Consider the following 25,525-nt stretch of genomic DNA (forward strand, 5'->3'; position numbering starts at 1 on the left):
CTACAGTACAATCTACAGTACAATCTACAATCTACAGTACAATCTACAGTACAATCTACAATCTACAGTACAATCTACAATCTACAGTACAATCTACAGTACAATCTACAGTACAATCTACAGTACAATCTACAATCTACAGTACAATCTACAATCTACAGTACGATCTACAGTACAATCTACAGTACAATCTACAATCTACAGTACAATCTACAGTACAATCTACAGTACAATCTACAATCTACAGTACAATCTACAGTACAATCTACAGTACAATCTACAATCTACAGTACAATCTACAATCTACAGTACAATCTACAGTACAATCTACAGTACAATCTACAATCTACAGTACAATCTACAATCTACAGTACAATCTACAGTACAATCTACAATCTACAGTACAATCTACAGTATAATCCAACTCTAACAGTACAGAAGACAGACGAGGCATTGCATTACGGTGAGCGGAAGTGATTAAGCAACAAAAGTGAATCGTTGGATGTTTCTTACCCTATCGTAAAGTTTGTTGTTGTCCATCGGGAAAGACAACGTTTCCACCATTTGTTTGTATCGTTACTAGGTAACAAAAGAGGTGAGCAATACCGGAAGTATACAATGTAGACATACGTTGAAGAAAGATCACGTGTGTGTAGCATTACGCTCACAGCACGTAAGGATACAAAACACATAACGCTGTGCTTCATCCTACAATTAATAACATGTTTTCAAAGGAATATATACCTCCACCAACATGTAATCTGACACCAATATTCACAGTAAAATATTGAAAGAGTTTTACTTAAATGTTATAACTGAATGCTATAGTCTCAATACAAAATTAAAATGGAGGAAACACAAAACATGAGCTTAATCACCGTTTACAACATCCAGGGACATTCAGATTTCAGCTTATTATGAGTTCAAGTCAAAATATAATCTCGCAAACCTGTCTGTTTCGGGTCTATATTCTTAAAACCTCTCATGGTTTTTGTTGATACTATAGCAGCTTCTAGTTTCTGGTTATAATTCATTGAGTTCGGATTAAGCGTTATAAGCAAAATATTTTTCATTTATATGCGTTTCGTTTACGTTATCATAATACGATCATTTCATTCCAACGAAAAGGAAACGCATAAGAGTTTTGTATTTATTCTCTTTTATCTATATACATGTTATTTCATTTGTTTCAATTATCTTATAGGATTAAATATTGTTATATTATAAATATCAAACAAAATCTATTAATCTGTTTATTGTAGTACCAACGAACAGTCCAACTTTTGGCAATTTGGACGGTTCAGCCAGTATTTCTGACAGTGCAACAGCTGGGACGAGTGTGTATACGGTAGGCGTGTCTGATGTAGATGGCGATATCTTGTCGACAGAGATGACGTCAGTTTCAACATATTTCAGCTTCGACTCTGCAACACGTAAGACGATTGGTTACCAATATAAATTGATAATGTAGAATGTAATGAGAGAGACCAAAAGTCCTTTCCCGAACCAGAGGACTAAACAATTTGTTGATGTCGTATGCTTAAAGCTATATCTTAGGTCCGAGTGGTGTTTTTCGAGAGCCATGCACGTCGATCGTATTTGCAAACACTTTAAGCTGTGTATCTCTACAATCAGGTGAAGTTAGTTTGCTGTCGACTGTGCCAGCTAGCACATACCAACTGGTATTTGAAGTCGCAGACAGATGCGCTAACACTGCAACAGGAACACTAACTGTGACTGTAGCAGATCCCTGTGCTGGCTCGTCCAGTCCGACGTTCTCCGACGCCACTCCGACAGCCTCCATATCTACGACGGCCGCCGTCGGTACAACAGTATACACCTTTACAGTGTCGGACGTGGACGGCGGCACCCTCAGTACAGTTATGACGTCATCATCAACTTATTTTTCGTTCGACACGTCTACACGTGAGAAAAATTATTGAATATGTGTTGATTTTGTTCATACATGTAGATTAATTTGTATCAATAGACGAATCGGGACGCGTATCGTGAATGTTTGTGTAAAAAAAAAAAAAAAAAAAAATAAAGAACTTTTTTGTATTTTGGAAACAGTGTATATCAAACATGGTATAGATATAGGGTATACATATATATACATTTAAAGTATTGTTGTTCAATCTCATTAAAGTCATATCTAATTTTCCTTCCATGTACATGTTAAAATTATCCAAATATCAACTACACTGATAAATCTGTAGTACAAAATTGTTTTAGATTTTGGAATGGCACATTCTGTAGTCTTGCTTTATTATCTCGGTAAGATAATATGAGTTGGTTTAATACATTAGTTATCTATACACCCTTTTTGTCAAATTTTAAAAAATGGTATTTTTCATAACAAATAAGGTAATTTCATGTTTCAGTTGAGGTAAAAGTTTTATCGACTGTCCCTGCTGCAACTTACCCTCTGAATTTCGAAGTGACGGATGACTGTTCCAACACGGCGACAGCCACGCTCTCTGTGACTGTTACAGATCCCTGTGCCGGCTCGTCAAGTCCGACGTTCTCCGACGCCACTCCAACAGCCTCCATATCTACGACGGCCGCCGTCGGTACAACAGTATACACCTTTACAGTGTCGGACGTGGACGGCGGCACCCTCAGTACAGTTATGACGTCATCATCAACTTATTTTTCGTTCGACACGTCTACACGTGAGTAAAAATACCAGATGGTGTTTATACAATCATCGTACATGTAGAATGACATTTATGAATAGTTAATTTTATAAACATTGTGTTTAAACATTGCTTATGACTTGCACAATAGTATTGTTATATGTGCTATCAATAACCCAAAACAACTGTGTACAAAGAAGGCAGGTAGCGGAGTTGTAAAAACGCATTTGTTTACTGACGTGCTGAATTGTAGACTGATTAACAATATATCTCGCGCCAACGTCAAGAAATAGACGAACTTTTCTTATTCATCTCCGTATACTGCAGTTGTATACGACAAGGAAGTCCCATTTCATAACAGAAGTATATCAAGCATGTACGGTATTCCATGTAGAATGCCACTAACAAACAATGGAAAGGCGGCATCACTGCGTATCTTTTTTCCGAACTTTATTAAGTAAAAGACTATATACATAGTATTACAATTTTTGCAATGAAAACTGATTTTATCAAGAAAAAAAAACAACATCTTAGTTGTAAAATGAATCTCATTTTATGATTATATTGTTCTTAAATAAGTAAACAACACAGCATTTGAGGAAGAAAACTTTATTCACTATTTTTCAAATTCTAGCAAGTATTTTATTTTTCGTTTGTTTTTTCATGTGACTTTGTAGTACAAAATATATGATGCTTCTTACAATGTGACCTTCATTATTTTGTGTTAGATATATCCATTGTAGTCTGTAAGATACCAATCAAAAGTAGGATGGGAATCGTTATATCTAATGCTATAGTGAAAATTGCAAAATAGTAAACATATTTGTCTTGTTACCAGTCATAACAAACATCATTATATTTGTTATCAACAATGTTTGGCCTTCATGTACCCGTTGTATAATTATGTATTGTGTATGAAAGATGATTAAGATACACCCATTATAGATAAAGCATCTGAAGGTATGCATTACAATGAAAAGGTCATAATTGTAAAAATGCTAGGTCAAAATGCTAGGTCAAAGTTCATATATAACTGGGATGAGTACTGAAAATGTTAGTGTAAAACAAAGATTAACTTTGAGCATTTCTGGAACAATGATTTGATGTACGGACTATTTTGATAACTTCATGTAGTACGATCGTGTTACTTCATTGGCGTCAAAGTTGTTTTCTTTCTTTTGCATGCCAATAATTCAATTGAGGTACAATCTTTGGATCGCACACCGTTAAACAAAGGTGCGTTGTGCGCACGATGTATGCCTGATGTGCGCACGATAGAAACATTGGACGAAATGAGCCATAGCATATTTGGGCGTACGTTGTGCAGTTATATTGCACAAATGTACTATTCTATCATTGTTGTTATACATTTAGAAATTATTTATAAATAAATATGGAATGGTGTTGATGTATGTTTTCTTAAATATGTAAGGATACAAATATATCAAAATTCTAATATATTGGCAGGAAACACCGAATAGTTAGATACACTCGTAGTGTTGTTTCGAAAACTGTCGAATTGGAAATGACTTTGGTAATAACCAATCAATTTTAATGTTCATGTGATAGTTATTTAGCAACAACTTCATGAATTTTCCTTTTTATTATCAATACGCAATATTCGCCTACGATTTTTACCAAACAGCACAAAATGTGCGATCCTATCGTACAGTTGTGCGCACGATACTATACCGTGGATGCGTGCGCACGATACGGCATGATGTATGCACAATGTGGAACGACCTGCGTACGATGTGCGCACGAAGTATGTGGGGCGATGTGGGTTACCAAAAACTGTAGTTAGGTTACAAACGTTTTCCCTAAAATATTTTTTAGATTAACACATTGTTTAGTGGAGACCCTTTGGTTGACTAATATTGCATTCTGTTGATTTCATGCAGGAAGTAGCACGTTGAATCTTTGTATATCATATAAGGTAATTTCATGTTTCAGTTGAGGTAAAAGTTTTATCGACTGTCCCTGCTGCAACTTACCCTCTGAATTTCGAAGTGACGGATGACTGTTCCAACACGGCGACAGCCACGCTCTCTGTGACTGTTACAGATCCCTGTGCTGGCTCGTCCAGTCCGACGTTCTCCGACGCCACTCCGACAGCCTCCATGTCTACGACGGCCGCCGTCGGTACAACAGTATACACCTTTACAGTGTCGGACGTGGACGGCGGCACCCTCAGTACAGTTATGACGTCATCATCAACTTATTTTTCGTTCGACACGTCTACACGTGAGTAAAAATACCAGATGGTGTTTAAACAATGATCGTACATGTAGAATGACATTTATGAATAGTTAATTTTATAAACATTGTGTTTAAACATTGCTTATGACTTGCACAATAGTATTGTTATGTGTGCTATCAATAACCTAAGACAACTGTGTACAAAGAAGGCAGGTAGCGGAGTTGTAAAAACGCATATGTTTACTGACGTGCTGAATTGTAGACTGACTAACAATAGATCTCGCGCCAACGTCAAGAAATTGACGAACTTTCCATATTCATCACGGTATTTAAAAGACAAATCGCTCAAATGGAACTTCCTTCAGGATACTGCAGTTTTATACGACAAAGAAGTCCCATTTCACTACATTCTCCCTGTTTTGTAATTCGCAAAGGCATCCTTCTCTGTCTGCTCTTTAGATCTAATTGGATTCATACCCTTCCTATTCTGATGACTTTTCGGCAGCGCCTGCCGAGATTCTCGCCTATCCGTAGATCAGCTGCCAGTTTTTGCTTGGGAAGAAATGTAAGGAATCCCAGTGCAGGTCTCCGGTCAAGTCCAAAGAGGTTGAAGATCTGCACATCCTCACTGTACAAGGTGTTTACTGAATCAATCTCACCAACACAGCGTAGTTTTTACGTCTCATGGTTCATAGTGGGAAGTCGTGGTCCTCTGATGGTTTCATGCGGCCTTGTTGGAATATAGCTGTCATCTAGTCCACTTTCCGATACAAATTCGTGACTTCACGGCGGTGATTTCGTATGGAACCACCAAGGCTGTTTGAGTTTTGGTCGCCGTGTCAACTTTGCATACAACATCCCGAACTTCATGAAGGTTTTTGGTTCAAGTGTTCATCAGAGAAGCGCCTATGCGGTCTTGCGCAGCACACAGGTCCTCACACGCTATCCAGTGAGGACCTTGCACAGCGTTCAAAAGGGAACGTACCTAGTCGATTGGCTCCTTGCGTTCCTAGTTCAGCGTTTGAAATCTGTCACTCAAACTGAAATTCAGCATACTTCATGGGCATACGACAAGGAAGTCCCATTTCATAACAGAAGTATATCAAGCAGGTATGGTATTCAATGTAGAATGCCACTAACAAACAATGGAAAGGCGGTGTCACTGCGTATCTTTTTTTTCCGAATTTTATTTAGTAAACGACTATATACATAGTATTACAATTACACTATACCGTGGTGCGGGCGCACGATGCAGCACGATGTATGCACAATGTGCATAATGTCTGCATACGACATGCGCACGAAGTATGTGGTGCGATGTGGGTTACCACAACTGTAGGTATGTTACAAACGTTTTCCCTAAAAATGTTTAAGATTAACACATTGTTTAGTGTAGAATCTTTGGTTGACTAATATTACATTCTGTTGATTTTATGCAGGAAGTAGCACATTGAATCTTTGTATATCATATAAGGTAATTTCATGTTTCAGTTGAGGTAAAAGTTTTATCGACTGTCCCTGCTGCAACTTATCCTCTGAATTTCGAAGTGACGGATGACTGTTCCAACACGGCGACAGCCACGCTCTCTGTGACTGTTACAGATCCCTGTGCTGGCTCGTCCAGTCCGACGTTCTCCGACGCCACTCCGACAGCCTCCATGTCTACGACGGCCGCCGTCGGTACAACAGTATACACCTTTACAGTGTCGGACGTGGACGGCGGCACCCTCAGTACAGTTATGACGTCATCATCAACTTATTTTTCGTTCGACACGTCTACACGTAAGTGATATTACCAGATTAAGTTTAAAATGGTCATGAATATATGAATTGTAATAGTTACTGTCACATAATCAGCCTGTTATCTAGTAAATTGAATCGAAGGAAATATTTTTTCTTACATTTCAATCACTATCTTCCATACAACAACTTTGAATGTTTTTTTCCGTTATAAAGGACTTGCAGCGTTCATCCGCCGAAGAGATTATTAAGACACCTAAATTTACACCCCCGCTCTCGATCTAGATATATAACTTTGTATTTGTTTTATGTTCTATGTATGTGAGAAATTCATGTAATATCTATGTCTTGATAAAGTGCCATTACTTCATTGATCATATATATATATATATTTGTGACTGGTGATTTATATCCTGGAACGGTTGTCATTGGTTATGCAATACAGAAAGCGATCATGATATCATAACAGGGACATACGACGTTACGTCATTAGTTGAAAATCGAGCAATGAAATAACTGCTTTTGTTACTTTTTTGTCATTTACATCCGAACTTTAAAATCTGTCAAAATGCATCTTCAACGCAATGTGATAGAACGTATGTTAAAGAAGTTTTCGTCTCAGAATGAGAATCTATGAAATTGGTCTTAGAGTTCTTTACTTTGCTCATATTAAGAAAATATATCTTAGACCTGTTTTATAAAATCTCACATGAAATGAAAAAAAAAAACTTATCTCAGACCCAGTATATATAATTTTTAAGATAAAAAAGATAAAAATATCATCAGTAATGCCGTTATTTAATAAACTGAAGCATCATCAGAGTCTCAAGTCACAGCTTAAATACACTAGATAGTAATTCTCAATTTCCTATAAGATTCCTACAAAACATATGTTTATAAAGGATGTCACTATTCCAGAGGAAATGAAATCTAAAAGATAACTTAATCACTGCTTAACGATTCCAAACCGATATCAAGTATACCTTAAAAACAAGACCTTATATATATATATATGTGAAGTGCTTGTATTATACATCTAAATAGGTCACTTAATGTTTCAGTTGAGGTAAAAGTTTTATCGACTGTCCCTGCTGCAACTTACCCTCTGAATTTCGAAGTGACGGATGACTGTTCCAACACGGCGACAGCCACGCTCTCTGTGACTGTTACAGATCCCTGTGCTGGCTCGTCCAGTCCGACGTTCTCCGACGCCACTCCGACAGCCTCCATATCTACGACGGCCGCCGTCGGTACAACAGTATACACCTTTACAGTGTCGGACGTGGACGGCGGCACCCTCAGTACAGTTATGACGTCATCATCAACTTATTTTTCGTTCGACACGTCTACACGTGAGAAAAATTATTGAATATGCGTTGATTTTGTTCATACATGTAGATTAATTTGTATCAATAGACGAATCGGGACGCGTATCGTGAATGTTTGTGTAAAACAAAAAAAAAAAATAAAAAAAAAAGAACTTTTTTGTATTTTGGAAACAGTGTATATCAAACATGGTATAGATATAGGGTATACATATATATATATTTAAAGTATTGTTGTTCAATCTCATTAAAGTCATATCTAATTTTCCTTCCATGTACATGTTAAAATTATCCAAATATCAACTACACTGATAAATCTGTAGTACAAAATTGTTTTAGATTTTGGAATGGCACATTCTGAAGTCTTGCTTTATTATCTCGGTAAGATAATATGAGTTGGTTTAATACATTAGTTATCTATACACCCTTTTAGTCAAATTTTAAAAAATGGTATTTTTCATAACAAATAAGGTAATTTCATGTTTCAGTTGAGGTAAAAGTTTTATCGACTGTCCCTGCTGCAACTTACCCTCTGAATTTCGAAGTGACGGATGACTGTTCCAACACGGCGACAGCCACGCTCTCTGTGACTGTTACAGATCCCTGTGCTGGCTCGTCCAGTCCGACGTTCTCCGACGCCACTCCAACAGCCTCCATATCTACGACGGCCGCCGTCGGTACAACAGTATACACCTTTACAGTGTCGGACGTGGACGGCGGCACCCTCAGTACAGTTATGACGTCATCATCAACTTACTTTTCGTTCGACACGTCTACACGTAAGTGATATCACCAGGTTAACTTTTAAATGATCATGAATATGGTAATAGTTATTGTCACATAATCAGCCTGTAATCTAGTGAACTGAATTCCTTTTCGTTCGATTCTTCAACACGTGAGTAGCTAAACTGATTTTATTTATTTATTTTATTTTAATGTTCTTTACACTATTTGACCTAAGTTTCTGCTCAGACAAATGCCCATGACATTTCAGTTTCTTTCAAGTTTTGAAGATTCTAGTTGTTGCTAACAGTACATATATTAAAGAAAATACAAACCAGTACAAAATCCGCCGATGTAGTTATTCACTACTATATAGGCTGGCGGTAACTTGGGAAGGTCATGAGTATTGTTAACGTCTTAGCTATGTTTTAATCCTAGCGAAAAACAAGTTCACCCAATGACGATTATTTCCGTCGTTGCGATTTGTCAAATTATGTATGAAATATAGTTCTATCATTTTAAAAACTGTTCTACATCGATATAAAGTCAGTACATGTCTCTGCTGAAGGAATCCATGCCAGAGAAAAATTGGTATCTCTCTTTTGCCTCAGACTTCAAACACTACGCCCATAGTATCATTGGCAAGTCCTAGAAGGACGAAACAGTTGTATGATGCAGTTTTAATTATTGTGTTGCTCTAACACTTTAATATGTATTAAAAGGAGATATTTATTTATGTTTCTTTGGACAATATTCTAGATAACAGGTGGTGGAACTTCTGATGTAATATTAGTACCCAAGGTTTGCAGCAACTTCCATACCACGCTCGAAAATTGATAAGGTTCAGAACATACACACGTACTTCGCGTTCTAATTACAAAATGCATTCAATTATAAAGCTATTAACTTTCCAATCTACGAACGATAATTTTATGAATTTCCATCAGTCGCCGTCTTGTCTTTAAATCTTTGTCCAGTTACATCACTGACGAGTCCCTGAAGGAAAAAAAACCAGCTGTATGATATATTTTATTCGGTGTTTGACTCCACTATTCCTAATTCTAAATTTATTTTAAGAAGTGTTATTTACTTGTGAGTCAGATGTTTTTATCTTCACAATATGTAAATGATTTAAATAATTCTCCACGTTCCAGTTGAAGTGAAGGTTGCTTCCACCGTTCCGGCTGGAAATTACAGTTTGGATTTTCAGACAACGGATGACTGTTCTAACATGGCTACCTCTTCCCTGTCAGTAAGAGTACTTAGTTTAAGTGAAGTGACTCCGACCTTCAGCGTCTCATCAGCCACCCCCGCCATATCTGAGAATTCACCGATAGGTACGACCGTCGTACGTCTTACAGTGACAGACCCCGATGGCGGCACAACAAATAGCACTATGACGTCATCTTCCGCATACTTCGAACTGGACCCTGTAACACGTAAGCGGACATCCAACTCAAAAATACAAACGATAGGTGTCTGAGTGTACCTCAATAAACTCGTAACAACAGTATCGTTTCGACACAAGTACCCATTATTGAACAAGGGAGTTGCATATTCACTTTGAAATCGTTCAAAAGAGCTAAGTATTGATTAGCGTTTATTCGGCATCCCCACAGTTGCCTTTCTTCTAGCTGCAATAGCTTTTTTCGATACTGAACAATTATCATCGATCGCAATTGCAAAGGACGCTATTTTTATATTACAATTGGTGAAAGTTCTGCCATCTCTTGTATTTTTTCCGGCAATATAATTCTGTATTTTGTTAATACGGTGCAGTGAGTACGTAATATAAAATGATGTGTGATGCAGTCCTTTGTTTGGTATATACTGTACATATGAGTTTATTACATCGAATGACGTTCGTTTTGGTGTTTTCGAGATGTTTGACTGACAAGATTTGCTGATATAAATGTACTCAAGTCTCTGAGATATGCTGTTCTCCTGCATGTTTTCTCTGAATGACAGTTTACCGATTCCTATAGTTCATGAATTCAGGGACAACTCGAATTCGTATTCATATCATATATTTGTATCGTTATACGGTCTAGAGGAACACTTGATCATTTGTAATGTAAAAACTAAAAATCGACGGTACAGTTAACTTGATATACTACCAATATAATCAATTCAAAATAGATTACGACATCCTGAATTCTATGTATTGTTACGTTTATGTGGTAATATGTAGGAGTTGAAAGGGTTAAGGTTACACACACAAACTTCTGTATAAAACATCTAACCCCCTGATATAAGCCAAAAACATGAGCCAAAAAATTAAATTTGGAGACGATATTCATTAAGTCTCGTATGAAACAAACATCAATAAAGACACATTTCATCGCATAAAGTTTTCACAGGTTTAAATATAGAAAATGAAGAGGACAAAATCAAACTGAAACTACCATTTTGCTGTGTCATTTTCAGATCATTAAGCTACGGCATTGTCTATATTTTCACATGACAATCTATTTCAGACTGACGCAACCAATAGAAACCGCTAAGTGGTATATTACACAAGTGATAAATTTAATGGATAACAGATCGATCATGTGATAGAAGATGCCTTAACTAGTTGATTAAGATGTTAAATCATAACATGTTATTTATAACAAATATGTATCACATACAAAATAATCAGATATTTGTTTTGTAGTTGATATCAAAGTATTATCAACTTTGCCATCCGGTACATACGTACTAGACTTTCAAGTGGTGGACAACGACGGAAACATTGGTACTACACAAGTCAACATTACTGTCGGAAATGCGGTAAATACGAGTAAAAAGTAGTATTATATATATATATATATATGAGAACACCGCAACACAAAAAACAAAAGACAGCTCCACCCTTCCACACACAAAGTCTGGGTATTAGGCACACAGTCTAAAGGAAGGCACAATCCCAAAAACCAAACAGCTGCAGAAAGCAGTGTCTTGTCTCATACTGATCCAGTTTATTAAGTGGCCATTACCAAACCAATTTATATATTGCGTTTTCAAAATAAATTTAGTAGTTGATTTATGAATATTTTCATGCAATAACTGAAGTCTGTTATTTAGTTTTAGATTCTGACGATCTACTTTCATTATTAACTCTCTGTATGCTCTGCTAGTAACCTATTCATAATAACGATCATCCATGTGTCTTATTTGTCTGAACAATTGTGGAATTCCAAATTTATTTGAAAACAGCATATATCGATGAATGATGATATCACCTTTCCCTTAAATTACACATATTTAAATTACTAAGGCCTGTGTCGATATTATTCCAAATTTTTTCTTCATTTGCTTATCATCACTGAATGAATCGGGGGAATGAACAACTCGACGCATACTGTTTCTATATAACGTTAAGATTATTTTTAGATGCTCCTTTCAGGTACCATTGATTCCGAGTCTGCCTACATACGCTTATCTGACAGAAACGACTGTTGTGGAAACACTTCTTCACACGATTGTGACAAGTGATGCGTCTCCAGCCGACACGGTCACTTGCCTACTGTCAGCATCTGATCCTTCCTCCAGTTACTTTACTGTTAAAGTGATATCAGGAAGCTGTAAGTTTGCACTTTTAGTATACGGTAAATATTATTACATGTTGCCTGGATGAATTTATCATTTATGTAGCTATTAAGTATCATTAGCTGAAGAATACGGATTTGTTAACAAAACCTGAAAAACGGTTCTTTATCAATAAACACAATAGGAAAATGTCAGCAAACAATCACTTGGTGGTCCTTGAGTACAAGTGGCGAGAATAAGACCTTGCGTTTCAGAAGGGAAAGCGCCTTTTAATTCAATACCACCTAGCAACCGTGCAAAATTTTGCCATTCTGGGACGAAGACATGACCAGGAAACGAATCGGTAATATGAATTGTCATTACAACACGAAACAACATTCGATTTTGACTAATTTACTTATGTATGTTATATACGTTTTCTTTCATTTGTTTTGTTTGATTTGTTGAACGTTGTCAATGGTAATTAGTATGGCTGGTGGTTCCTTACTTGGGAACATTACCTATAAATATTGACCAGTATTGACATGACTGGTGTTGCCGATCAAACAGAAGGCGCTTCCCTTTCAAGAACACTTAATTTCCTTTTTCTTGTACTGGTTTTCCGTTTACATCTTAATCTTTTTTTATTTTGCATTAAGATTTTGTTTTGTACAGAAATGAAATATTGAGGGCCAGAAAACAACAGACAGATATTAGAGAGAGAGAGAAAGAGAGAGAGAGAGAGAGAGACAGAGAGGTGAAAAGGATTATGCTGATTAAAAGGAGGCAGTACATTTATAACTTGTTTGATACAGTTAAGCACAGTTTTATGATATATTCACAGTTTCCTTTATTTTTGTATTTCTGATATCTATTATATGCGATAAATTTCGATAAAGATGAAAGTTATACTTCTTGTCTGTCTTGTCTGACGTCTGTGTTCTCTTTTTCAGCTTACGGTATATATTCCTTAGCGAGCTCATCGTTCAACTATGCGACCACAAAACGCTACAAATTGACAATCAATTGTACAGATACAAAGGACGATGTCAGCGGGACCTTTTACGTCTATATATTACCAAACAGTCCACCAACTTTTGCAAATCTACCAAGTAAGTAACTAGGTGCTGACACGACAGTAGTCAAACAAAAAAACACCGTCCATTACAATACAACGGATGTAAATTAGATAGACACTGGAAGTCCCCCTTGCTGTCTCGGCACAGATGTGGTCTAGACGTGATCTATAACACTTTAATCAACAATACTGTATTGTATTTATAAACCTCTTCACACCAACATATGAACATTGATCTCGCACTATTGTTAATATCTTAATTGTTATTCAGTTTTTTCTTCTTTTCCTATATTATTCTATATAGCCTGCATCATTTTGAATTGTCAGTTTTATTTCCATGGCTCAATATTTGTGTATTTTCTTTTTTCTGTTTTTTTTTAGTAGACTGATCATTTTCTATTTAGGTGTAACATTTGCATGTTCTCGATTCCAGATGTAATATCGATACCAACCTCAACCACTTCAGGTACAAGTGTATACCAGGTGACGGGAGCAGATGCAGAAGGCGATACCTTAACATACTCCATGACTTGTAGTTCATGTCCGTTTCAGATTACAACTGGTATGCATACATCTGTCCCTTTCGCAAGAGAAAATATTGTCACTTTTACCATCACTATCATAGTTCTTCACGGTGAAATATTTTCACTTGAGTGCTAAATATAGCAGTATAAAACAATTCACATTTATAAGAATGGACCAAAACATCAACAGGTGGTGAATACAATAACATTTAGTCCCGGTTATCAAAAGTAGAAGAAGCCACCCCAACCTTCAGAACAACAAAACAACCTCCTTTATCAGCATTATCGTACTTCTACAGTCACAATTTCATTAAAAACAATGGACGATATTTTGATTTTGATCAGAAAATGGTGGTCATTTTGTTGAAATGAGAAACTGAGGCAACCTTCCGATGTTCCATAATTACCCTTACATACTAATTGTGCTGGAAATTTGAAGTTTATATAAAACTCAATTAATAAAATTTTAAGCGCTTTAGTACTAGTGAATTATGTAGTCCACAAACAGAATTGTTTGAAATCGCAACGTACGATGATAGATGATTTTTTTTTATAAAAAAAAAATAAAAACAACATTCAGGCTCTCACTCTTCATTTTCTGCTCAATTACGTTCCACTTTATTTCCTTAAGGATTTACAAAAGACACAAGTGAATAACACATATTTATGCAATGCTAGGATTAGATACGGTAGAGTCAAACAATGAATTAAAATGCATAATACAAATGTTTCACATTTTTATTTCTCGTCAGTCATTTTAAGACCTAAATTTAGGAGCCCAGGAGGCGACTGCGGAAAAATTCTATATGAGGAGATACAGTAGCCCCATAACTAAATATATTTTTCTCATTTTCATACCATTGTTGGCCACTGATATCTAAGTGTGATGGTTTTGAGTATTAATGTGCAGCCTGCAAATAAATAATCTAATTAACAGTATATCTCTACGACAAAATTATTCTCCCACTTCTTTTTCTGTTTCATTACACAGTACCAATATCTCAGACCTCCTAGTCTTTTAAACTGGTGTATATCTGTCTGTACTACACTGTATCCCGATCTTCTGGAACACCTGGTCTTATTCGCCTTGTACTTTTTCAGGAGTCACCACATAAATCTTTCTTTTGTCCATATTTCGTCTTAGTTTTATTGAATAGTTTGCATTTGGATTATGTTTATGCTGACATGTTGTTTTTTGACAGGAGGAGAAGTTAGCAACAATCAGGTGATAGGTGAAAGTACAGTTGGATATGACGTAGACGTCCATGTGACAGACAGTACCACCAGTGTAGGACCTCGCGTTATTACTGTTAAAATATCGAGTAGGTTGAATAAAAAACAGAGCAATTTAACTTAATCGGGTGTTCTTATTCTCGCCTGTGATTATTATTATATGAATTTATTCCAATGACCCTTTTAGTACAGAAACAACTTTATATATTATAAGATAGTTATATAACAAATTGCATCAACTGCTAAAGTCCCTGTACCTTGCTCGCATATGCTGTGAGGTCGCTAATCCGATTGGAAACTGAAGCATCCGTGACAGCACAAACTCTAATGGTGGGGCGAATGACCGTATTGCTACCAACAATAATGAAATAACACATTGTACCATTTTGCCATCTTGTTTTTATTCTTTTAATGGCGACTTTGTTGGTTTTTGGATAAATCACTAGCAGATATCAGACAAGAAATTGAATATAAACAATAAATACTGACATAATTTCCCTCATTTTCGCAGATTTCGAGAGGGCATTATGGTTTTGATTACATTTAGACGATTTTATTTGCAGACATAAACTCGCCTCCCGTTATTCAAAACCTACCTTATCCTTCGAACATATCTATCTTGGAGAACCAGTCTGCTGGGACCACAGTGTTACAGATAGTGGCGATCGATGTTGATGCAGGACAGGTTCTCGTCTATTCTCTGACAGTCACACCAAGCTCTGGACAAACAATGTTCACAGTAGACTCGAGTTAGTCAAAACTTTATAATATGCAATAACATCCTATTGAGATTTTTTAACTGTTGACTTGGTTCCCGCTTTGAGAACGGATCATTACTTGGATTGGCATAGATAAACATAGCGAGTTCAAACCCGTGTACTCAACACCCATTCCCCGTTGAAATTTGTTCTGTTTTCTTTTCGTTTATTAAACAAGTGTTTTGTGAGAAGTAATTCATTTGTTCATATTATGACCAGGTTTTGACCTCATTTCGGTATGCTGGTGTTTTTGTTATAGATTTAGTTTCTGTGGAAAGTTTTTCCTGTATAATAAGCTGTGACGATTCTGGTGATGACAAGTACATAAGTGAAATAATGATCGCAAGATTAGGCCACTGTCACTCCTATTTTTTCATAAGCCAGTCAGCATCATAACGGTTATCAATATGTCAATATTCACGCTTCTGATATTATTTTTCGTTGTCGTGAATTGTTTTTGTGTGTAAGATGTGTATTTCTTATTTTCAATTAAATTGAAAACAGATAGATATTATGATATATTTTTTCGTCTGTTTCGGCCATTTTGTTATTTAGATGGCTTGATCACCACGTCAGTGTCGATCAATTTCGAAGCGTTGACAGACACCTTATTCAACATCTCAGTGGAGGTATCTGACGGACAGGCAAGCGACGTTCAATCTCTTGATGTCGTCATACAAAATGTAAATGAAGCTCCCGGATTCTCAAGCGCTATATATTACCTCTCTGCGAACGAGGAACAACTTGTAAGTTTTCCAGTTTGCCTTTAATTGATAATACAAAGGTATGATGCAGTTTTTATCATATGGCTACAATGCATCTAATTCTAAAATATTAAAATGTACTATTCAGTTATCTGTCCATTCATTATTAATACCGGAAGTAAACATTGAGATTAACTGCACTAGTAATGCGCTCGTTGAATCTTATAGTTGGAATTCGATTTGGAAACCATACTCAAATCACTTCGCTCTAAGTTAACAGAAATACGTTAGGTCAGGTTGATGAAGACTTCGCTCGTTGCAACGGTTCAGGGGGTGGGGGATGTGTTCTCTCTTGCTTGTTAATAATCCTGATTCCTTCGTTGGCACCTAACTATATTGTGCTCATTTGCGATCATGACAGACAACACTACATTATTGTAAAGTAAATAATGTTTATTATTATAAGCAGAAGACACTTGCTCTTTTGGAACACCTAGCCGTATTGTCTTGTACAGTTTGAGGAGTCTCTATGGAAATCGTTCTTTTGTCCATAATTTGCTCTAATGATATCGAATCTATGTTTGCATTATGTTATATTTTCTTGTGTTTTATTCGTGTTATCTTTCCTTTTTACATAATGTTACTTCATAATATAGAATTAAGTTGAAATGATGATTTTGTTAACGTGGACATCTTTAAGAAATAATTATCTATATCTTATTCATAACTTTATTCATAGCGAGGTACCAGTTTGGGAACGCCTTCATTTGCTGTCACTGATCCGGAATCCGACACGGTATCCTACAGTATCGACTGCTATCAGTTAATGATTAATTCCTCAACAGGGGAGATAACTTTTTATGCCACGTATGACCTTGACTTGCAAGGTTCATCGTCGCCGATCAGTTGTGTAGTGACTGCTGATGACGGTGAATTAACCGGAACTGCTTCACTGACGGTTACAATTAACGATATTAATGATAACAACCCAACATTTGATTACGAAACATACACATTTACGTCCAGCGTATCCGCAAAAACTGGTGACGTCATAGGAACCGTGACTGCTAATGATGCAGATTATTCAGCACTCTATGGTATGTACTAGGCTTTGCTATTCTGGTGACTTGTATTGGTTGGTGTGTAAAGATATCATCAGTAAGCTTTTGATATATTTATATTTGGATTTGTTTCAACTCTTTATAGTCTACAATGAAAAAGTCTACAAAAGTTATCTTTGGTAGTTGTAATGCCTGATACGGATATTAACACATTTGTATGTAAACGTGGATTGAATCTGAAGCATGTTGGCATCACTTTCAGATAATTGCTGGTATCCTTCCTCAGCGACAAACAGACGAAACATTCCATACAATGTATAATATTTAAATATGAGGAACACATCTAAATACGTCAATATCTTCTTTTCTTTTATTGTTTTGTTTAAACACTTGTTCACTTTAAAGTGATCGTGTGCTTTATCATCTGTCAATGTGTTTACCATTGTCTGGTTCCACTTGTACTTTGCTGAAAAAAATTACAAAACTGACAAATTCTATGCAAGATATTGACACCTTAGCTATTTACCGAAAACATACGAACGTTTGCTGAAAGCCGTCGTGCCATCGTCTCCGATTCGCCTCAGATTTGTCGTTAATCACTACTGCTACTTTGCCTGTCGATATTTTCCTGTGTAAATGCGATGGTTTAGCTACCTTTGAAAATATATATTCACCTCAGTCTTGCTGAAAGAATAATCAGTTCTGGTATAAAAAAAAATCTGTTAGTAAATGATCGCATCAATTTGATATCTTTATTTGATGCGATTTTCTTCCTTTTATCAAATCAATAGAGAAACATCCGCTAAATCCCCTGTTTAAAATAATATCTTGAAAGGAAACAAATGTGTGCTTTCAAATGTATGGAAGGAGACTTAGATGTGACAACTAAAGAAATATCCCGATATTAGACGGAATTTGGAAATTTATTGATAAAAAGCGTTCTTTTTTTATTATTGTTTTGCAGGAACAGTCTCTTACACAATCAATCAGTCATTACTTAGTACTAACTTTTTTGGAATATCCGGAACTGGGTCGTTATTTGCTGCACGTGACCTCGCAACACTTGGGAATGGAACAGTTAATTATATAACGGTTACCGCTTCAGACACAGATGGTAACTCTGGTGGGTTATTTTGTTAAAGTTTTGACTTTATTCAAATTGTGTTCAAAATTTAGATTGACACAAAAGAGACATCATTGTCAACTATATACACTAATCCACGAGGTCGTTGTTCTAACAGTTGTAGTATTTATTCCAGAGCAAAAGTTTATCAAAGATAAAAAACATTAAGTCGACAATTGGTATCATAGATTGATTATTTTTACGAGATCGAATAATTCTGGAATGTATGTCATTTGCTCATCCTTCAGGTAATCAGTAATATATAAAACCATGATCTATGTGTATCTCTTTGTCGTCAAAAATAAATTCTGTATGAAAACTGATGTTTTACAGTACATTATCAGGATTCCTTATAATCGTTTTAATGTGTTTCACTTCATTTGTATATTCGATAGAAATATCAGATTTACAGGACATGGAACCATGTCGTTTTCAGACACTTCCTTGATAACAATTATCATTCCTGACTACGCCACGTCAGCCAATGACGTCACAGACTCCGGGAACAGGTACATTTCCTTCATTGAAGACACAAAGAATGTTGCGTGGCTGACCTCATTTTGTATGGCGAGTGTTGGTTCGATATGTCTAATAGGATATCTTATCAAAAAGCACAGTCTCCTTACTTTCTGGAAGGATGGTCTCAAGGAAACCTTTCAGAGAACCAGGTAAGATTTTCGTTGATGTCTGCGGTACTCTTAATCCATGGGTTCACTTGTCCATGAGCTGTTAAAATCAGTATAAATACAATTATAGTGGTGTATCTGTCTGTGACATGAAATGTCCACAAAGCAACATTTTTCTTCTTTTTTTTCTCTCTCCCTTTTTCGAAAAACTGCAAAAAATAAGTCCAACGAAAATACAGTATGTCGTAAACAGCGAATATTGCTAAATGTATGTCAGACTAAAAGCATTTAAACTTGGACATCAAATCGAAACAATTATCTTATATTTAAGTTCATTAACACTCAATCGAAAAACAATTCATTACCACTTAATGATTTGATTGTCAAGTGCCATTTTTATTTTCAGCAACAAAACGACCAAAGTGGAAGGCGTCTCAGATACACGTAAGTAGTGTGTACACTTTTACGTATTTTTATTTTGTAAATCTGATATATTTCTGTGTGTATGTGTGTTGCAAACTCAGAATGTTTTATTGAATTATGAGATTTTTACATCTAAACATTTCTTTTGAATAGTTTTGGTTTTCCACAGTCGCCACCTGGTTTCCCATTAAGTAGTACTTTACATTGCTAAAGAGTACTAGAATGATAAAATAGTGCTATGATAAAGTTCAGTTCATTATTCTGCTTCACTTTGTCTAATTCTAGATTGTATTGGACTAATAGTCACTTATTTGTTTTTCTACAACCTTTTGACGTCATTGACTATATATGTTATCAAACATTAACAAAGGACGCATTAGAAAATAATATATAATACAACACAGAAACTGTATCATACAGCTGTTACGTCCTTCTAGGACTCGTCAGTGATGCTGCATCATACATCTGTTTCGTCCCTCTGGGACTCGTCAGTGAAGCTACATCATACAGTTGTTTCGTCCTTCTAGGACTCGTCAGTGATGCTGCATCATACATTTGTTTCGTCCCTCTGGGACTCGTCAGTGATGCTACATCATACAGTTGTTTCGTCCTTCTAGGACTCGTCAGTGATGCTGCATCATACAGTTGTTTCGTCCTTCTAGGACTCGTCAGTGATGCTGCATCATACATTTGTTTCGTCCCTCTGGGACTCGTCAGTGATGCTATATCAAACAGCTGTTTCGTCCTTGTAGGACTCGTCAGTGATACTGTGGGCCTACGTCATAATAAAGTCGAAACCTTTAATAAAATCACAAGTCTTAGATCGTAGAAGTTATTGTATTCAAACGTTTTAATGACAAAACAATCATCTCAACAATTGTATTTATTTCACGTGTTTGTCGGTAGGTCAGCACCACCAACGAAGACAATCGTCAAATTCCAGCGGAAGCGGAAGTTCTACGAGAACTCGGTTACAGAAAGGACATTCCAGAATGAGCAGACAGAAGAGAAAAGATATTCGAAATTACATAAACACACAGACAACTCATTTTTGATTTTGTATTTGATTGACACTTTTCGCATTTTGGTGTTTTAGTCATATAAGATACAGAGTTGACCTATCAAAAACACGGACAAGTGAAATATTGAAAATACGATTACGATAAAGAGACATTTTTCCATATAGTGGCTTGTAATGACGTCATATCACTTGAATTGTCCATCCATATCAACAGTTCTATTTTCTTGTAACTTGTCAATTTTGTAAGTAAGAATCTTCGTCCTTTCTGTGTTTGTTGTTTATACTTTATTACTGCTTTGCTTGTGTGATCTTGTACGTTATGTATTTGTGAAACAAAAAGACCCGCTGTATCATGCACCAACAAACTGGTGGAGATACTGTAAAATATGACAGTTTGATGTACCGAAGCTTTAATGATAACTGTTTCAATCCAGGCGAAACATGATTTGATATCGTGCAACTGCTACCTAATTTGTATTCAACTTCCATTGTTTACGTGTTGTTTGCATTTCCATGTGTTTATATTTTCTTTAATAAATCATCAGCTTGTACATTTATCGTTTTTTATATACATACACCATACAAGTAAACATATCTACTACCGTTTAACACTCAGAATTAAACAAGAGGTCGCTATGTCGGGTGAAAATTTACATACCGTATTTATTCCAATAAACGCCCCGTCTCTAATAAACGCCCCCACCTGTTTTCTCAGTAAATTTCAACAACTCAGGAGTCAGGTTACAAAGCTTACCTTTTAATAAATTTTAAATTCCTGGTATCCATGAACATGAACAAATGAATTTTGGCACAAGAAAATTACACTGTCACGACATGTACACAAGTAATATCAAGTTAATCCACGGTCCATTTCAATATACTGCAGTCCTAACGGCCGGGACTGCCGTACGAACTGCTGTCTTCACTTTTACTTTCACTTTCGCCAGTCTCGCTTTCACTCAGTTCTATTTGTGGAATAGAAGGCGCGTTCACATCACCCATTAAATTTTACAAAAAAAAAAAAAAAAACGTCATCTGCAGCTTGGACATCCTTTTCACTAAACCCCTGGAATTCCTCATCGTCAGGATCATGCTGGAAAATATGATCCTCGCTACCGTCCAGCTAATTTTTGATACCGCATTTTTAACGATCTTCTGATTGTGTCCAGGCTAATGCTATCCCATGCTGTCTTGACCCAAGACAACATTACAGCTTTAGATGGGGCTTTACGATTCACTGCTTTGGTTTTCTCAATGGGGCCACTGAAACACCATTCGTAATACAACTCTCCAAGTTTTTGTTTGAAGGGTTTATTCCACGACACATCGGCTGACTGTAGCTTACATGTACATCCTCCGGGTATAACACAGATGTCTGAATTATATTTTTGACGAACCAGCGTTTTTTTTACATCTTGGCATATGATGCCGGAAAGCGTCACCATACTAATTTTTTGTATTATTCACACCCCAGAGTTTTTTTAACCAAAATTTTACACTTCCCTCGTTCGCCCAGGATTTTTGTCTGGCCCCGGGGGAGGGGGGGCCAATGTCGATTTTCCTGGCATGTCAAACCACACCGGGATTTCGTCCATGTTAGCAATATGGCTATCGGGGTATTCTCGTAGCCGATGCATTCTTAACACGAAATTAAAAAAACTTTCAATACGATCATCAATTAATGAAACTTCATGTTGTGCCACATGCGTAGATCGCCTGCACGAAATGTTATGTCTCTTTTTGAATTTAGAAAACCACCTATATGAGGCTTTGAACGATTGACTACCATTTGCCTTATGCATACGCAGGGCCTCAAACCGCAATGCTCTCCCAGTCACTCGTATTCCGGCCTCCCGTCTGTCCTGTAGCCATCTCATCAGATTTTTGTCAATATCTTCATATCTGACATGCCTTCCACCTCCTTTACAGCGTTTAGATGTTTTAGAATGATTTTTTTAATTTTTCTTTGCTTTGACACCAGTCCCGCACTCGTTTTCTGTCAACACGAAACACTTTCGCGGCGGCATGTTTACCCTTGTACTCTGCGAAGGCGATTACTTTAAGCTTGAAAGCAGTGTCGTAATTTCGTTTTGTCCCATACATTGTTATCAGGTAGGTGGGATTTATTAAGAAACAGACTGGGTTATATACCGCTGTGTTTTTTTTATTTTGTTATGCAAACTAGGTCTACAAGCGATGATGAACATTGTACGTTTTTGACTGAAGCTGACACGATTGACATCGAGTCATTTCATACAAAAATTCAGGTTATCAGAATGCAATTGACAACAATGTTTAAAGCTACAACGATGTTGGAATTACTGCAATTTTCAAATGCAATCTTTGCTGAGTAATTCGTTAGTTTGTTAAACAATGTTTTTAAGTGGCAGCCATGGCATGTCGCGACCAACAAATTATGAAATTTTGTGTTCTGTTAATCGCCCCCTGTCTAATAAAAAATTTCACGCCCCCGGGGCGTTTATTGGAATAAATACATTACGTTATGTGAGTATATACACGTAATATTTTCAAGACTCAGAATTAAACTAGGGGTCAGTATGTCGGGTGTAAATATACATACGTTATGTAAGTATATACACGTAATGATGTTAAGACTCAGAATTAAACTAGGGGTCACTGAGTATGCATAAAAACAATAAAAACAATATCCATAAATACTCTCTTTTAATTGGATTGTCATAATAAAACTTTAAAATGATTTCAGGAATATAAACATGCAAAAACCATTTGAATTTATTTACCATACTAGCAATGACGTATTTACACACTGAATGTTGCCAATTGAGAACTTGTTGGAGACGCACCAACAAATGATGACATAAACACTCAAGACGATATATTCATAAATAACCTAGGGGGAAATGTAAACTAAAGTACAGCTGTTTCGTCCTTTACGGAAACCTAGCAGGGGGTGGGGGACCTAGGAGGGAATGTAAACTTAAGTACAGCTGTCTCGTCCATTACGGAAACCTAGAAGGGGGTAGGGGACCAAGGGGGAAATGTAAACTAAAGTACAACTGTTTCGTTCTTTACGGAAACCTAGAAGGGGGTGGGGGCTGATCAATATATGTAGATAGGAAGCTGATCAATATATGTAGATAGGAAGCTGATCAATATATGTAGATAGGAAACTGATCAATATATGTAGATAGTAAACAGATCAATATATGTAGATAGTAAACAGATCAATATATGTAGATAGGAATCTGATCAATATATGTAGATAGGAAGCTGATCAGTATATGTAGATAGTAAACAGATCAATATATGTAGATAGTAAACAGATCAATATATGTAGATAGGAATCTGATCAATATATGTAGATAGGAAGCTGATCAATATATGTAGATAGTAAACAGATCAATATATGTAGATAGTAAACAGATCAATATATGTAGATAGGTAGCTGATCAATATATGTAGATAGTACAGATCAATATATGTAGATAGTAAACAGATCAATATATGTAGATAGGAATCTGATCAATATATGTAGATAGGAAGCTGATCAACATATAGAAAACTGATCAACATATGTAGATAGTAAACAGATCAATATATGTAGATAGGAAGCTGATCAATATATGTAGATAGGAAGCTGATCAATATATGTAGATAGTAAACAGATCAATATATGTAGATAGGAAGCTGATCAACATATGTAGATAGGAATCTGATCAATATATGTAGATAGGTAGCAGATCAATATATGTAGATAGGAATCTGATCAATATATGTAGATAGTAAACAGATCAATATATGTAGATAGTAAACAGATCAATATATGTAGATAGGTAGCTGATCAATATATGTAGATAGTAAACAGATCAATATATGTAGATAGTAAACAGATCAATATATGTAGATAGTAAACAGATCAATATATGTAGATAGGAATCTGATCAATATATGTAGATAGTAAACTGATCAATATATGTAGATAGTAAACAGATCAATATATGTAGATAGTAAACTGATCAATATATGTAGATATGAAGCTGATCAATATATGTAGATAGTAAACAGATCAATATATGTAGATAGTAAACAGATCAATATATGTCGATAGCAAACAGATCAATATATGTAGATAGTAAACAGATCAATATATGTCGATAGTAAACAGATCAATATATGTAGATAGTAAACTGATCAATATATGTAGATATGAAGCTGATCAATATATGTAGATAGTAAACAGATCAATATATGTAGATAGTAAACAGATCAATATATGTAGATAGGTAGCTGATCAATATATGTAGATAGTAAGATCAATATATGTAGATAGGAAACTGATCAATATATGTAGATAGTAAACAGATCAATATATGTAGATAGGTAGCTGATCAATATATGTAGATAGTAAACAGATCAATATATGTAGATAGGAATCTGATCAATATATATATGATCAATATATGTAGATAGTAAACAGATCAATATATGTAGATAGGAATCTGATCAATATATATGTAGATCAATATATGTAGATAGTAAACAGATCAATATATGTAGATAGGAAGCTGATCAACATATGTAGATAGGTAGCAGATCAATATATGTAGATAGGAATCTGATCAATATATGTAGATAGTAAACAGATCAATATATGTAGATATAAACAGATCAATATATAGATAGTAAACAGATCAATATATGTAGATAGGAAGCTGATCAATATATGTAGATAGGAAGCTGATCAATATATGTAGATAGTAAACAGATCAATATATGTCGATAGCAAACAGATCAATATATGTAGATAGTAAACAGATCAATATATGTAGATAGTAAACAGATCAATATATGTAGAT

At 35.8% G+C, this 25,525-nt stretch overlaps 1 protein-coding gene across 1 annotated transcript in view; it reads left to right on the plus strand.

The window, feature by feature from the left end:
• Positions 1–19,172, plus strand: part of LOC132562743 (protocadherin Fat 3-like) — a gene marked incomplete at its 3' end in the record, with an annotated part of 38,501 nt that extends 19,329 nt beyond the window's left edge. Inside the window, exons 6-22 of the mRNA XM_060227501.1 lie at positions 1,263–1,433; positions 1,636–1,824; positions 2,385–2,675; positions 4,593–4,883; positions 6,330–6,620; positions 7,640–7,828; positions 8,392–8,682; positions 9,781–10,065; positions 11,283–11,398; positions 12,015–12,192; positions 13,090–13,248; positions 14,941–15,060; positions 15,535–15,720; positions 16,354–16,475; positions 17,173–17,530; positions 18,459–18,608; positions 19,054–19,172. Of these exons, the coding sequence (XP_060083484.1) occupies positions 1,263–1,433; positions 1,636–1,824; positions 2,385–2,675; positions 4,593–4,883; positions 6,330–6,620; positions 7,640–7,828; positions 8,392–8,682; positions 9,781–10,065; positions 11,283–11,398; positions 12,015–12,192; positions 13,090–13,248; positions 14,941–15,060; positions 15,535–15,720; positions 16,354–16,475; positions 17,173–17,530; positions 18,459–18,608; positions 19,054–19,172 (3,506 nt within the window). The remainder of the gene's footprint in view (positions 1–1,262; positions 1,434–1,635; positions 1,825–2,384; positions 2,676–4,592; positions 4,884–6,329; positions 6,621–7,639; positions 7,829–8,391; positions 8,683–9,780; positions 10,066–11,282; positions 11,399–12,014; positions 12,193–13,089; positions 13,249–14,940; positions 15,061–15,534; positions 15,721–16,353; positions 16,476–17,172; positions 17,531–18,458; positions 18,609–19,053) is intronic.
• Positions 19,173–25,525: the final 6,353 nt, after the last annotated feature.

Source organism: Ylistrum balloti, unplaced genomic scaffold (genome assembly GCF_031769215.1).
Source record: "Ylistrum balloti isolate Yb309-2 unplaced genomic scaffold, AGI_CSIRO_Ybal_v1 Utg371500, whole genome shotgun sequence".
Taxonomy (NCBI): domain Eukaryota; kingdom Metazoa; phylum Mollusca; class Bivalvia; order Pectinida; family Pectinidae; genus Ylistrum; species Ylistrum balloti.